Raw genomic sequence first — 17,670 nt, 5'->3', positions numbered from 1 at the left:
AACTTTTTCACATATTTTTGCTATTGTGCTTGTAAGGGAGACCAGTCTGTAGTTGGTTGGATTTTCCTTGTTCCCTCCTTTATATATTGGTACAATATTTATATTTTTCCAGTCCTGTGATACCTTTCCTTCTTTGAGTGAGTGTTTAATTATCTTGTATATTTTGTCCATCAACTTCTCTATGCATTCTTTCAATATCCAATTTGCAATTCCATCTTGACCGTGTGATTTTCTGACCTTAAGGTTTTTTATTTGGTCTCTGATTTCCTTCTGTGTCACAGTTATTTCCTTCATTGGGGGTATCTCTCCCTATGTCCTCACAGTTTTGTGAACTTTTAATTGTAAATACTGATTTAAAATGATTGTTCATAATATCAGCCATTTCTACTTACTTTTCTATGTTTCTCATTTCTTCTTAAGTCCATTTGCTCTTTTGGTTTGAATTCTATAAGTACAGGGTTACTCTTCCCTATTAGAGTTTTGTAATCAATTCTGTCCACAATTTCAGGTTCTAACATAAGTATTAAGTATAGCCTTGATGGTTCCTCATTGTCTCTGAATCTGATATTTTCCTTTACCCACTGAGTCATTGTATATTCAGTGGTCATATCAAGTAGTATGTTTCCCGAGAGGTCTTCTTCACCCTTCACTGTCATTTCTTCTCAACATATTTCTATTGAGTTAAAATCACCCATGATTACTATATTTCCTCTTTCGTTCAGTAAATTAGTTTGTTCATATTTTGTGTCTTCCAACAGTTAGGAATGATGACTTTCTGTCCAAGACTGTATGAATAATATTTTGATGCAGTTAGAAGGGATTTCTCCCTTCTTTTTTCTGCATGAGGGGATGGAGGGGGGGGGGATCACTAATTAAGTGAGGCAGCCTTGCTATGGATGTACTTTTTGCTGCATTGTTTCTGCCCCAGGGCAGTGGGTGGGATATAAGGATGACCTATCATCCATGAGGATCTAAGATGAGAGAGAGGAAAAGGTGGTGAATGGGAGTGGAATGGTTGGGAATGAAATGGATGGGAGATAGATAGATAGATAGACTTTATTTGGCAATAAATCAATGTACATGAAGTGCAAATAATGACAAGAACACATAGTTCGAAATAATAAATGTAAATTGCCGAGGATAACACAAAAAGCATGAACGCTTATTTCCATTGTGGTCCTCATCAGGTAATTTTTCTACATTAAGTCACACGGACAAACATACATAGGGGGTTGAGGGGACCAGAGACACTCATGAGTAATACCAGCCAGTACACATATGACACGTAAACATTGTTATAGATTTGCTAATATTACTGAAATGTTAGTACACATAGGAACATTGAGTCCGAATATTTGAGCACCATCCAAAAGGAACCTTGCATTCAGCAAAGGAACAACAAAATAATGATGAACTGTAACAAAACAGTATGAGTGAGTACTATATCGGAGTAGTACCATTAAAAATATATTGCATTTTTCTACATCTGTATCAACATGGATGAGTGAGTACTATATCAGAGTAGGACCATTACTGATATACTACAATATTCAACATCTGTAACAACGTGGAGTTATAGTGAATCCTAATAGGGTTACCTATTAATTAAATCTAACATTTTACCTGAATCTCAGGACGGAGTGGGCAATTACTATGGGTAGTACATTATAACCTGAAGCACCAGAGGTAGGGTACAGGGGACCAGTACTCGAATGAGTAAAACAACAAGGAGAATGAGGAAAGAGGTCAGATCATAACTGTTCTCGGAACCTACCTGAGGCATATGCCATATTATGACTGGCAAAACAAGGGTGGAAACCAATTTGTTAACATCAATCATTGTTATGCTTAACTAAACTTCTGAAAAAAGGGGGGGAGGTGAGGTCAGAAACAGTTATGAGTGAACGCAGATATGGGTGGTATTACTCATGGATTCAGGTATCCTTCACTAAGCTAGTAGTACACAAAGTCAAGGCTGTTCTCTGTCCATAGCTGAGACATATAGTAACCCTTGACTTTGGCTACCTCCCTGGTAAGGGGGAAAAAGCCCTTGGTAAATAGATAGATTTTAATGTATCTCTCTACCGTGGGATTATCATCCATCAGTAACAGTCCACATGTAAAGCTTCTATTTGTTTTAACTTACCTAATTAATATCTCCTCACCACACCTATCAATTCTTAGTCATTTTTTTTTTTTTTTTTAGATATTAGATAACAACTCATGACTTCAACTTTTGCAGGCATGCGCTTTGCTCTAATGGAGGCCAAGGTAGCAATGGTGTACATCTTACAGGAGCTTGCCTTTATCCCTAGCAAGAAGACTCAGGTGCCTATTGTGATAGAGAAACGAAGTGGGCTGCTCAAGGCTGAGGATGGAATTTGGGTGCGAGTGGCCAAGCGCTGTGAAGAGTAGCAAGTGCCCATTAGTGGAAGGAGGAGGTATAAGGGGAGGAGGAGGAGGATGGAAATAGTTTTTGCACAGTATTATAATTTTTCATGCCTTTCCATTTGTTCTTAGTCACAAAGCAGTGAAAACTTGGAGTCATGTAAAAGTACACTAGTTTTGCCAGGGGAAAAATTATTTTATGGATGAAAGTTAACACTGCCATTTGCTTCAAAAGTTATTTTGCAAAAGACTAGCAATAAGTACAAGACACTTCTTTTGTACTGTAGAACTGTTAGCATTGTTATGCATAATGCAACTGTTCATATTGGCTTATCAAATCAACAGTAGTAGAAAATGAAATACTACAATATATGAAAGCTTTCCAAATACATATAAAATTTAAACTTGAATCAGCACTTCATTGCTTAGTGATAAGCTTTCACAGAAGCATAGAATTACAAATATCTGATAGTAGTTGCAATGTAGTTATGTACATATTCTGTCAGAAAAGTCTTTCAGATGAACCTTAGCCATTTGTCTCCAATAGATGCCAGTCACAAATGGTTAGACACTATTCTGCAGATGATTGGATACAAGTTTTGAGGTAATGATACACAAATGTATATATATATATCTACAGTGACACAATGGTTTGGTACAAATATATGTGTGGTTTAATGCAAAACTGCAGTGGTTGAATACTAATACACAGATGTTTCAATAGCAGTAAGATCCATTTCAGAATGGATAGGGCAGCTATCAGCTTGTTAACCCCTCCAATTTTCATAAATACCTGGTAGTTTTGTCTAAGAAAAAGTAGTTTGTAGTTTTGTCCTTAAAACCACCAATATTCATCTAACTCTGAAAAGAAGTATAATTGGTTCTAAACACATGCACCACATGCCCTCATAGACAGGCATTACCAATAGTGTACTGATAATGTGATCAGATTACAATGAATTACAGTTGCAAACCATATCAACAAGAAACTTTTAGTTCATAATGAGGCTGGATGTTGTCAATGAGTTACAAGAAATGGGGGAAAAAAAATTCCAGTTGTTGTTTCTTCATGGCACTACTTTTCTCTTTTCATCTTTGAATTTTGTCTCAAATACACTTCTTGACTGTACATTGAATATTGTGATAGAGAAAATTGTTTTCCTTTCATTGTTTCAAAGACCTTGTTTCTCCACATTTCTTCTCATAACGAGCTCCCAGAGTGTATTCATTCTTCTTCAACACCATGCAACATGAAATGATGAATGTCATCAGCCCATGCTCTCTTGACACTTCGAAACTCAAGAAATAGTCTCTACATATGAACAAAGTTCATCCTTGAAGCTGTCTTTTATCACCCTCACAACTTCACCCACCCATGCAGCTGTTGACCTTGTTCACAAGCATGAGTTATCCCTTTAAAGAGTTTGCATTTTATCTGGAGTTTTTGCTCACATACAAATCATACAGATCTCTTGAAAAGGATGAAGTCTAAAGTCTTAAAACTAATATTCTCAATACTTTCCCTGTCTCTTGATTTGGAATGAGAAGACATCATGAGATCATGGAAACAAATTCTAAAAGGCCACATGTCAGAAGGGGGTGAAGAAGTAGTTTTTCATGCATATGTATAAATTCCTGAAATAACCTAGAAGATCATATAGTCCAAACTGGTATCATGCATGAATATAATGCTAGGTATGATAATTAGATGGAGAATAAGAAAAGGGCTCCACAAGTGTAGCTCCTTTCCTATATAACATAATAGGTATATACTGTTGCATATTTCTCTCTTCTTTTCCTGTTATCATGACCATTCCTTAGCAGAAGCATGGTTCAGAACTGATGTAAAACAATTGATAGATTGAATATATCCTCTATAGCAATTTTCCATTGTATGCTAAGGTGGTGGATCATATAACCATTTGAAAGGTCATTTTTTTCCTTTTTGTCATGAATGACTTGATTGGTAGCCATTCCTAATTCACACACTTGAGAGTGGAGTGTATTCTCTTTTTCTATCTACTACCTTTAGACAGTTCATGGAAACCTCTTTTCCATATAATTTCTATGGCATCTATTTGTTTAGTTTTTAATGCACAAAGTGGTGAATAAGAATCTAGAATACACTAAAGTACCAGTAGAATATTAACACCTTTAATATAGTGATGTGCTGTATAGATTTTGTACTGTCTCAGGGCAAGTGATTTTATCTAGCTGAGGCATGGACTCCTGTCTGAAGTTGGTTTTCATTTGTCAAAATCCTCTCTAGGAAGTTGATCCTAAAACTGCATAACCTGCTCTTTCTGATAAGACAATTTACAGATTCTGTTCTTGGTGATGCTTTTATGATTTTGTTTAGCTGAGAGATTAGACTTAGGACAAACTAGATACTTAATTGATTTAGTCTTATCTTTATCCTGAACCAGCTCCATTATTTGAAATATATCATGCAGTATTAACCAGAATGAAATCTTGAAAAAGTGCCATTGCAGTGTAGGGGTTAAATCACTTGTCTTCATATGGAGCATAATTTATAAAGCAAATTATTGTGATGAAGGAGTTAAACTCAGAAGCAGAAATGAACATTTAAATATTCTAATTGACAGAAATTTTCTCTTTGAACTCAAAGTTAATAATAATGAATTAGGGTTAAAACAGTGTGTTAGACAGTACACAGATGATTAAACAATGATTTGTATTTTGATATCAATACATAAATGGTTTCATACAAGGTGGCGAATGCTTGAATACTTCTTTTTGTACAAATATTCAAGGTGCTTTTGTTTGGGATCAATACATAAATAGCAACTACATGTACCACAACTGAAGTGGGTTTGATGACATAACTACAAATTAACACCAGGTCTGCAATTTAGTTCTAAACATAAATGATCTTGTACCAATACATTACTAGTTTTATACTAATACTCCAGTATGCAAGTACTTGACCAGTACACTGACAAAAGAGTTCAGACAACTTTCTCACTTGTATGCAAATAAGCTTGTTTTTTTTTAAAGCTAGGTATTGTCCTATTAAGAGAATGCAGTGGACTTTTCCAGTGCAAGATGCCTAGCAACTTGAAAATCAACCACATAAAGAATGCTTAGCTTGTGTGCCATTTAAAAAGCAATAATTCTAGAATACTCATAAACTTTCTAATATATGGTCAGAAAAGAATTGAAAGTGCCTGATGAAAAGGATATTCCTCTTGAGAAAAAAAAAAATCATATGTAGCAGTAGGTCTGTTGTTACCCAACATGTTGTGAATTATCAACATTATTTCTTATAATATTGTTCTCATGGAAGGAAAATGTTGCTTGCTGTAGTATGGTATATAAGATCTGTAACATTGTGTAAAGGTATTGTGGATGGTCAATGGAAGCTGTTGAATCTGGGCTCTTCTGGACTTGATTAGGGGGCTGAGCATCCATACTGTGTGAAAATTGCTCCATGTCATATCAATCTCTTTACTGTAGAGGGGACCTTATTATGATTTCTTACTTTGAGTTCTTCAGATCTATGATGTCTTTTACAGATTTTTTTTCTTCCAAACCAGGGCCCAATGATTTCATTCAGATGAGGGGCCAAGTGAAGTAAATGGGTTCTCAGTCTTTTGAGACCCATTTTTACCAATAAGCTTACCAAAATCTTTTGTTTTTTGGTTAGAACAAAATTGATTAATGATGCTCATATGTTGTAGAGTTAAGCTAAGGGACTAGTAAAACTAAACTTCTTGGCATACTTTATAACACTGTCATAAGACAGTTTGATATAAATTCCACGTAGGTGCTATAGCAGCTATACAACATGCTGGCAAGAGGTAGCACTGCCAACTGGGAGAATGTGATGGAGAAGATCCTGATGTTGCCCAGTTACAAAGATGTCAATCCACTCCCACCTTTACAATGAGGTGCTGTTATGAGGGACCAGTACCTGGTCTCTAATTTAGGTCCAGAAACTCACTCTATCCTTTCTATCATTTCCTACCAGCCTATCTCCTGCCTCTTTTATTTCTGTCTTTTCACATAAAGAGGTCAGGTCTGGTGCATGTCCTCCCGCACCCTTTTCACCTGGCACATGTCTCATATGCACAAAACTTATAAATTACCTGCACATGTGTATCGAGTGCAACACATGAGGAGATGGTAAAAAAAAATAGTCGTTACACTGGTAAGACCTAAACTAGAATATGCTGCAACACTATGGGCACCTAGCACAAAGAAGAACATAAGAAAATTAGAAATAATCCAAAGAGCAGCGACAAAAATGGTACCTACACTGTTAAATCTGACATACGAACAAAGATTGGAGACAGTTACAGAAGAGACCTGAAAAAAATAGCTTCCCACACAGAGTGATTGATGTCTGGAACAAACTGAATGGAGAAACAGTGAATGCCAAAACTATACACGATTTTAAGAATAAACTGGATGTGGAGAGATACGAAAACAGGTCACTACAAGCATAGCTCTCATCCCATAAAATACAACTAGGTAAATGTGTCCACCTCACATACACCACACTTGTCAACACAAACCAATATACAAAGAGTAGAAACTGTAGCCACCACTCAATAAACCCACCCAAAATCACTCCAGCACAGAAATGCCCTCTGAATGTACTACAAATAAACTTCAACAATAGGGACCAGTGATGGGAACCTGTATGTAGTGGTTCTGTAGGATGGTAAAGCTGCCCATTTTCAAAGCCCATCAACTTTGTCACTTATCAGGAGGTATAGCCCTGAGGGGCTGATATTTGTTATACAAATTGAACCCAACTTCACTTGTATTTCTTGCATTTTTTCACATATGGGAAGCTAACAACTGGTAACTAGCTATAGAAGCAAATTGTTCCAGATACAACTATCACACAGAACACACAAAATAAAGATCAGCCTACATGGCCCCACCCTAGCTATACCCAGACAGCAACTATCACAAAGAAGACATCAAACAGTTCATCCTAGAATACCCCACCCTAGTCATATCCAGATAGCAACACAATATTCCTTCCATGAGTGACTTATGAACCAATCTGGTGGCTGTTGCTGGTAACTTGTGAGATGTACATTTCTTGCAAAAGAAATCTAGGGCAATAAGTTGAGTGATTTTACTTTGGACCATTTCCAATGCTACATTTTTGGTATTGAAATTAATTTTTCATACTGCTTCAGTCACTGATTCTGTCCATAGGTTCGTGTAAAAATTTTCAGTCTTTTGTCTTCAACTTCTATTCTTTTTACATACATACATACACATTCTTTTCTATTCTTTTTATGATTTTTATATCATCTCCAAACAAATTAGTGCTCCTTGTTACTCCTTTCATCATATCATTTTTGAAAACAAAGAATATTATGAGTGCACATGAAAATAGTATTGACACAAAATCAGCCTGGCGATAGACTCTAATTGCCTCAGATGCAATCACCATACAGAAGACACAGAGGAAGGAGGGCCAGCGATTGAGCTCCGACTTAGCACTTTGTAGTTGAAATCAGGAAAAATGCCTTGTTGTTATTATTCGGGATGTAGTGTTGTGTTCATATGTGACCAGTAAGGTATCTAGTCCAGTACTTGAATAAGTATAGTTTTAGCACAAAATGGAGGAAAGTAAAGAAGAAAAAAGAATCAATGAACCAACAAAGAGAGGATTAGACATGAGTAGAGTGGAGTCACCACTGGTAGTAATCCCTAAGAGAATGTGTATAAACGTCACTCTGAAGACTACTCAGAGGTATGAAAGTAAAGTATTTTCGGGATTTTCACTGACCCACTGAGTCATTTTATATTCCATGATCATATCCAGTAGTACATTACCCCACAAGTTGTCTCCTCCTCTCACTGTCATTTCCTCCAAACAAATTTCTTTGCAATTGAAGTCCCCCATAATTACCAGATTACCCCCACCCAATAGTATCTCATATAACCCCTTCAATATGGGCCACATCGCACGTCTGGCGACTAATGCTGCCAGACGTCACGCAGATACGACTACAATAAATATAATCAAGACGTCGACGTCAGCATCCTCGTGTACCCACTTGCTCCTCATGACGCCTACGTAGGCATCACCGTATGGAAGGGGTTAATGATTGCCTTGTCTCTTCTAGCATTTTCATATGCTCGTTCTCTTTCCAAGCATTCATTATTGGGGGCACATAAGTCACCACAAACTTTCTACTTTTCATGTTCTTGTCTTTGACTTTCTACATTACCTTTGCCCTCTGCAATTTTTTGTCACATTCAAGTTTTTCTTGGCCAAGAACATGATTCCTCCTCCCTGTTTCTTTTCTCTGTTTTTGATCCAGTAATTGTATAGTCCATGTCCAACATTGATGGACGGTATTTTACCATTTAGTTTAGTCTCCACAATTCCTATTATGTCTGGTTTTTCTCCTAGCAGGTAATCATTAAGTTCATTCAGTCCTAAAATTAATCCATTGATGCTGGTATAAGCCACTTTCATTTTTTTTTTTTTTTCTGTCTTTGGTTCACCCATTCTGATGTACCATTTCCTCAGTCTCATGTTGATTACTCTCCAATGGAATTCCTTGCTTTCTGTCTCCATTCTCTTTGCATTTTTTCCTCCGTTTCATCTCTTAATGTCTTTTCTTTTTCTAATTCCCCAATACTCATTTCTCTTTTTATCCATATCTTATTGTACTGTTCACTCCTTACCAAGTTACCTACTTTTTCAAATGTCTTCTACTACCATTTGTGATCTTAGTTTTATCTTTAGGGGTCGATTTCTATCCTTAGAATAGTGACCAATCCTATATGTATCGTCAACGTCTTTACCTGCTTCTTGGGCTCCCTCCTGAATTTCTTTTAGGATTTCTATTGCTGTCTCTTTTTCTTCTTTTTCTCTCATGTACCTCGCCAAACCATGTTTTTCTTTTAGTCCATATACCACAATACATTTTTTCCTATCCACTGTGTCTCTGACCCAATTTGCTTTTTCATTAATTACTTGGATAATTGTGTCTTGCATTTTCCTGTAATTGTTGTTGGACTATTTCTTTGAAAACAACTTCTTTATTTCCAATGTTTTCCTTTCATTTCTTAATTTTTTGGATACTTTCATCACCTAAGTTCTCTTTGATTTTTTTCAGTTATTTCTTGTATTTCGTTGTTTACCTCTTTTTTTAATTTTTTGCTATTGGTAGTATAATTAATTCTCTTCTTTTCATTATCACTCTTCAGCTCTCTTATATTATTTTTCATTTCTTTAATCTCGTTTCTTAGATCCAAGTTAGTTTTCCTCAGGTCGGAAATCTCAATGTTTGCTTGCGCTAAGCAGTCCATTGGTCCAACGATTTTGTTTCTTAAGTCCATAATTTCATTCTCCCACTGTATCCTATTTTTGCTCATTTCCCTCTCTATCTCTAAGATTCGACTTCAACTCCTGCTTTTGTACTTACTAAATCCAGAAAAAGCATCTTTGTGATATTCCCACATGGTCGAAGGAGTGTTGTAAAGTTTGTTTACATCGTGGTTCGGCATGGCGTCATTAGATGGCTCTGATTCGCAGTTATCATATGAGCCAGACTTCTTGTTGTTTTCCTTCATTCTTTGCTTATTACATCTTAATACATTTAACTAGCATTACAGAGATATCATTTTGGACACCCACGATTTCTCCCCTCCTATACAATACAAACCACATTTCCTTTTTCATTGTTTATCCTCTTCTTTGGGGCCCAGCGACAACGATGGTGTTGACTGTTTCGTGTGTTATGTGAATACATGATTGTGTCTAAATCAATATATGCACCTACCCTATTTTTGGGGGCAGGTGAAACCTTTCTACCTTATCTGAGTAGCTAAAAGAGATGAAATTATCTACTGAATATTGAAATTAGTTGCAACTGTGGGGCAGCAGATATCACTCCCAGGCTGTAGTCCTGTAAGGTGTGCAAGTTGTGGAAATGTGATAGACAAAAAAATTTTCACCTAGTATTTACCTAGTATTTTGGGAGTCTTCATTATTTCTTTTAGGGTAACAGACCATTAGTAGCTCAGATAGATCCTGTCAGCAGATCTGTTGTGGGATTATTACTGCAAAGCTGACTGGCTTTTGGTGAGCTTAATAGTTAATATAGGAATGGCTTATGACAACACATGATAGATTTCATTTTAATATTGCCTTTTATGATCCAGCCAAACTTTGTGCTTTTCTTAGACAACACTTTAGCCCAGATGTCAAGAACAAGTGCAGGAAGAAGGGTCCCCTTATTTTTCAGAAGTAATTTTCCAGATATATGTTACCAAGGTTTTGAGAGCAATGATTGTTGAGAATAAAGATTGTCATGACAATTTGCCATTGTCACATTTCACAGCTGACATTGTTTTGACAAGGAAATGATAATTTTTGTGATGATGATGTATATGTATATATTGGAAAATATATTGATGCAGAGGTTTTGTAAGCTTCTGTCTGATATCTAACTTTATTTGAAGATTGTCAGATTATACTGCAGGAGCCCTTGTCAAGTATAGTAGAAGCAGGAACATCTTTTATGTAGTAAGTGGACCTTTTTTATTACTCGAGTAACTGTTGTTAATGTTATTTGTTAGGACTAATGAATAAGGGGTGTCATTGATGCTCAATGTGAGTTTTACCTCCAAGTTTCTGGTTTAACTGTCAACAGAGTATTTTAAGACTGCCCCTTATCCTGCTGCTCCTCCAATATTTGAAAACTCATTTGGTTTGATACACATATCATTGATGTTCCTTATGAACTACAGCCAAATGTGATGTTAATGTGCGATCCTTATAAGACTTTGTAATCACAATATGTTCATTATACTGTTTTAAGTTGGTCACTTACAGTATAATAGTTATACATGTGTCCTTTGTGACATTTTGCCCCAATATTTTTTTTTCTTTTTCTTTTTTTTTTCTAATGAGATCTATTTGCATGATGCACCATGACATATGCCATTTTTTCCTGTCTCTTAAAAAAAAGTACTTTTTCTCTTCTACTGCATGACTTTTGTCTGTTGATCTTTCTAGAAAGACAAATACAGCACTCTGACATGGTTTAGAAATAGTTACTCCAGGTTTAGCAGATAGACAAAGCAGTTGTGCAGTATTCAGTTAGGACCAATTTGACGTATCATAGCATACAGCAGTTCATTTCTCACCAAAAGGGTACAGTAACTTTTGAGGTTATACAGACACCACTGCACATTGTGTTAGATTCACTTTTCCTAAACAGTTTACTGGGAGGGATTGGTTTGTGGAGCTGGGACATCTCAGGATATTGCTCTTATTCCCTGAGGCCACACAGGCAGAGGGAATTGTAGAATGCCTCTTGTTAACCTCTTGAATACAATGATGCCTATGTATGTGCCATATGAGCCATGAATGGAGTGTATGAGGATGCCAGCATTGGCTTCCTGAGTGACCCCTGTATTCTGTGAACAGGCATGATCATATTTTCTGTGATGTTATATTTATTCAAGGTGAAAAAGAATGAGTATAATAGCAGTAACTTTTTATTTTGTAATACATGTATTGTGATGCATCATTGTATATCAAGCAGCCTGATGTGTGCATGAATATTTAACTTGTATTGAAGAGGTTAATAACCTGTAACAGTGGAAAATTTCAAACCAGACTTCATCCCAACTTGGACTTTGTCCTGGCTCTCCTTTTTCTGTTTGCTCTCTTGGCATTCCATATTCTGTTTGCTTTCATGGCATTCCTAGTTCTGTTTACTCTCCTGGCATTATTAGTCCTATTTATCTCTCACATTCCACCATTCCTTGGAAGGGGCCTAATAGACATAGCCCTTAGAATGCATACTGCACTCTGTAGATATTTTTGGTAAAAGGAAGTATGAAAATAAGCCCATGATAGGTACTCATATACAAGTTAGAACCATACATGAATTTGAAGCTAGGTATGATAAATTAGAGAGGTCGAGATGGGACTCCTTTCATGTATACTACATACACACACAATGTTCAGGTCGCTAAAGGGGGTAGACTACATTGGCAGAAAATCTGTCTTGATTAGGGAGGGGAAGACTTTAAGAAGTCATGAGAACAAATTGAGAAAAACTAAATATCCAAAGGATGTGAAAAAATACAGTTTTCCATGCAGACGCATAAATACTTAGATTACGGTAGCTTAGAAGGCCCAGCCCAGACTGGAACAATATATGAGTGTAAATCTAAGTATGATGATTGGAGACTAAGGATGTAGCCCAATTTGGAACCATCCAGAATACCTTTTCCCCCATGTAAGGAGGAGGTCAAGTCAAAGGATACACTAATCCCACACCCATCCAAAAATCAATGTATTGTCCCATCCATCCACAGATAGGTAAATACAGGTGGAACTCATAAGTTGTTGAGTGTTATTCTACTACATGGACATGGATATGATGAAAAACTCATCAAAAACCTGTTTGTCTCAGACTGGAGTATGCAGTAGTGGTGTGGTTCCCACATTAAAAAAAATGATGATAATACATATATATAAGGGAGGTAGCCAAAAAACAAAGGCATAAAAATCACTCCCACCCATTCCATCCCCATCACACTCCACTCCCCTCCACCCTCCTCCCTCCCTCTTATCTTGGCACCTCCTGGATGACAGGTCATCCCTCCATTTTGTTCACTGCCCTGGGTCAGAAGTGGTGTTGCAAGTCACAGCACATCCACAGCAAGGCTGCTTCATTAAATCAGCACCCCCCCTCTCCATCCCCTCATGCAGAAAAGGAGAAGACGGGGAGAAATCCCTTTGGACTGCGTCAAATTTTTCACACACATACTCCCTCACCCCCCATCCCCTATCCATTCCACCTCATACATCACAGCATCATCCATATATAACCATTCTCCATTCACCCCTATCTTCTGTCCTCTCCTGTCCTTCCTCAACAGACATTCCCCTCTTCCCCAAAGCCCCTTTTACACCATCCATCCATCTCATCCTAGGTCGCCCCCTCATGTTCACTCCTTCCACATCTGCCTTCCACACCTCTTTTACTAGTCTTTCTTCACTCATTCTTTCCATGTGTCCAAACCATCCTAATACTCTTTCATCCATCCTATCTCCCAACTCCTGTACCACCCCAGTTTTCCTCACTTCCTCATTTCTCACTCAATCCAGCCTAGTAACCCCTATCATACTTCTCAGACACCTCATCTCAAACACATTCAAACTCCTTCTCCCTTCCTCTCTTATGTTCCATGTTTCTGTCCCATACAGTGCTGTTGGCACAATCACTCCTTCATACAATCTCGTCTTAGCATCCATTCCCAAATGTCTATTTCTCAATACACTTTTTAATCCACCAAGGCATTTACTCACTTCTCTCAATCTACATTCTACCTCCACCTCCACTCCTCCCTTTCCTGCCACATTCACACCCAAGTATCTAAAGCTATCCACATCCTCCAGCCTCTCTCCCTTAACACTCCCAGTCTGCCACCACTTTCACCCCTTGCACATCTCATCACTTTACTTTTACTCACATTTATCTTCAACTTCCTTCTTTCACACACTATCCCAAACTCTGGCACTAATTTCCTCAATCCCTCTAATCCTGCTACAAGTGCAGTGTTGTCTGCAAACAACAGTTGGCTCACCTCCCACTTTTCTCCATTTTCTTTAACCATCTCCAATCCCTGACCCACCACCCTTACATTTACCTCTTGCACCACCCCATCCATGTATAAGTTGAACAGCCATGGCGACATAAAACATCCCTGACGAAGTCCCACCTTTACCTCAAACCACTCACCCTTTCCATTTCTAATCCTGATACATGCTCTACTACTCTCATAAAAACTCTTGGCAGCCCCCAGAAACTTTCTTCCTATCCCGTATATCTGCAGTACCTCCCACACTGCCTTCCTGTGTACCCTGTCATTAACCTTTTCCAGATCCATAAATGCCCAAAAAACATCCTTACCTTTTCCTATAGCTTTCTCACATATCTGTCTTACCACAAAAATCTGATCTACACAACCTCTACCTATCCTAAATCCACACTGCTCCTCACCAATTACTCCTTCTGTTGCTCTCCTAATCCTCTCAACCAAGATCCTCCCATAAGCTTTCCCAGCTACACTCAAAAAGCCCTCTAAAACTACTACACTCACACTTGTCCCCCTTTCCCTTGTAAAGTGGAACTATACAGGCACTCCTCCAGTCCTCCAGCACTCTACCCTCTCTCAAACAAACATTAAATAACCTCACTAGCCATTCCACCATAACTGTACCTCCTGTCTTCAGACATTCTGCATGGCATCCATCAAGACCAGGTGCCTTACCTGCTTTCATCATCTTAACAACTGCCTTCACTTCATCCTACCTTATTTCTCCTCCATTTTCCTCACTCATCATGGTCATTTTCTTAGCACTTCCCACTGCAACTACCTTTCCCTCCCTATCCTCCTTCACATTTAGCAGTTCCCTAAAATATTGTAATCTGCCCATCTTCCTCTCACTGCCTTCTCTTCCATTATCATCTCTTCATCTGCACCTCTTACCTTTTCTTCTCTACTTGATTCACCTCCTCTTCCTCTCTTAATTTCTTTCCAAAACATCTTTTTATTACTTTCAAAATTTTCCGTCATACTCTTACCCCATTTCATATTTGCTCTCCTCTTTGCCTCCTTTATCTTGTGCTTTACTTCTCTTCTCTTTGTACCTCTCATAAGACTACCTCATCCTATTTTGTAACCAATCTGTGAAAAATCGCATCTTCTCTTCAACCTTCTTTGTTTCCCCATCCCACCACTCACTACCCTTCCTTCTATTTCCTCCCATCCTTCTTGTTCCACACACCATCTTTGCAGACCTTGTGACTCCCTCCTTGAACCATCCCCATTCCTCCTCCACTCCTAGTTCTACTCTATCCTTCACTCCCTCCCACTCTTCTCTCAGCTTTTTCTTGTACTCCTTCTCCTTTTCCTTCTCATTTAAACAGTTCACTCTAAGTACCTCCCTAACTTTTGTCCTTTTCCTCTTTCTCCATCTATCCCCCACTCTCAACTTACCTTCCACCAAAAAAGGATCTGATATTCCCCCACTCTCGACCCTTAGAACATGTACATCCTTAACTCCTCCTATTATACTCCTATCTACCACTACATAGTCCATTAATGCTCTATCTACCACCCTTCCATCCACCACCCTCTCCCATGTGTATTTATGCTTGACTTTCTTCAGAAACACTGTATTCAGCATCATCAATTCTCTAGACACATCACCATCAACTCTCCACTACAATTCTTTCCTGGAACTCCACATTTCCCATCCACTCCATCTGTCGGTTCATTTCCTACCATAGCATTAAGGTCTCCCAATACTACTACATTGAGATTTCTCCCTAATCCCTCTATGCACTCATTTAAATCTATCCAAAAACCTCCCCTTCTTCTACACTCTTCTCACTACCAGACCCATATGCACTGACAAAAACCCACATCTCCTTTCCCAGTTTCACCTTCATCCACATTAACCTTGAAGAAACCTCCTTCCACTCCACTACAAGTTTACCTATCTCTTCACTTACTAGTATAGCCACCCCTTCCCTCCCTTGCCCTATCTTCACTCCTGAGAACCTTCCAACTACACTCCCAAACTCACACTCGCCCCTCCCTCTCAACTTAGTTTCACTAAAAGCCAACACATCCATCTTTCTTCTCACAAACATACTACCTATCTCTTCCCTTTTACTCTCATCTGTACCACATCCACACACATTAAAAGACCCAAACCTTAGGGTACTGGTTGGAAAACTCATAGACCCTCTTATGCCTTTACTTTTTTTCTAGGAATGTCCCCTGTGGGGCTACAGGGAGAAGGATGCGTGTTCCCAATCCCCGTCCCATTTTTCTCACCTCTTCCAATCCATGTGGGAATACTTGGTGGCAGCATTCTATCCCCCACCACAGGGTAGGCAGAACAAGGAAATGAATATTCAGAGAAATGATACAGGACAGTAACAAGGGGTTGGGGGACAGCATAACGGAGGGACAGTAGCAGTATATTAAAAGTTTCATCATTTCTCTGTGAGCAGAGTCCTCCTCTATCACAGACAAAATCATGTGTGGCTCTGGTCTATAGGGGTGCCCTATGTAGACCCCAAAGTATCAACTGTATACTACTTTGCCACAATAACATGCAGCCAATACCACAGTGAAATTATAATGGTATGTAATAGTAATGGAAATGATAATGGTAATAGTAATGGAAATGACACTGGTAATAGTAATGGAAATGACAATAGTAATAGAAATAATGGTGGTAATAGTAATGGAAATGACAATGGTATTAGTAATGGAAATGATAATAGTAATGAGAATTATAGTAATGGAAATTATAGTGGTAATAGTAATGATAATGTCTCCGTCTCTGTCTCTCTGCCTCACTTCTCTCTCAGCTATGATAGCAGTGTTTAGAGCAAAGGAGTGCAAATGATTGACTAAGAAGATATCTTAGTATGGGGCTAATGGACATGGAAACTGAAAAAGTGTTAAAAGGATCAGAAGTGCAGCTTACCATGCAGATGTACAGATTCATGAAACAGCATGGAAGAAGAAACAGTACAGTTGGACAATACAAATATTTTACCATTGGAAAATAGAATTAGACCTAATTTTCTAGTTATTGGCTCACTGATTTTCATAAGTATAACCAATTCTACTTTCTAATAGTAGAAAGCATTCACCAGGTCTGACAAATGGTTTTAAAAGTATACCCTTAAAAGCTAAGTTTGATCAGTGGAAGCACAAAGACAGTCCCCATAGTTCTTATCCTGTATGTTACAGTCAGTAAATACACACATCTACAGCATGTGTACATGAACCATGTAAACCTAAGCATAAGTATCATAGGTTAGCATACATCTTTAGAGCTATATTGGCCATTCATATCAGTATTGTTATGCATATACAAATTCTGTTACATTACAAAAGCAAGTAAATAATAAGTGTAGGTTAAATTTCACCTTATTCATGGGAAAAAATTTACAAGCTATCCTCTATTTTCTCTGGAAACCCTTTTTGCTTTGGTTACTAGACAACCTCTTAGTAAGGGAAACCAGCTCCCTTAATCTGACAGATATGGTTATTGGCAGCCTCCTTGACTCCTACTGATATTACTAGTTAACCTAAGCTGTCAGATTTAATTTCTGTAGCACACAATATATTAACTCAACAGCAGCAATGTTTTTACTGAATGAAACTTGTAGAACTATGAGGAAATAGAAAGAGGGCATATAGATTTTATCCCATTTATCAAGTTTCTAT

General features: G+C 37.9%; 1 protein-coding gene across 2 annotated transcripts in view; it reads left to right on the top strand.

Moving 5' to 3' along the window:
• Positions 1–17,670, top strand: part of LOC143018029 (putative cytochrome P450 6a13) — a 130,995-nt gene that overhangs the window by 111,662 nt on the left and 1,663 nt on the right. For both annotated transcript variants that reach the window (XM_076173188.1, XM_076173104.1), the window contains 2 exons: positions 2,243–10,918; positions 16,195–17,670. The exon at positions 16,195–17,670 is cut by the window's right edge and continues 1,663 nt beyond it. In XM_076173188.1, coding sequence (XP_076029303.1) covers positions 2,243–2,415 — 173 coding nt within the window. In that variant the 3' untranslated portion in view covers positions 2,416–10,918; positions 16,195–17,670. The remainder of the gene's footprint in view (positions 1–2,242; positions 10,919–16,194) is intronic.

Source organism: Oratosquilla oratoria, chromosome 1 (assembly GCF_046742065.1).
Source record: "Oratosquilla oratoria isolate Oo_2021 chromosome 1, ASM4674206v1, whole genome shotgun sequence".
In the NCBI taxonomy this organism is placed as follows: Eukaryota; Metazoa; Arthropoda; class Malacostraca; order Stomatopoda; family Squillidae; genus Oratosquilla; species Oratosquilla oratoria.
This window is presented reverse-complemented; position numbering and strand designations above follow the sequence as displayed.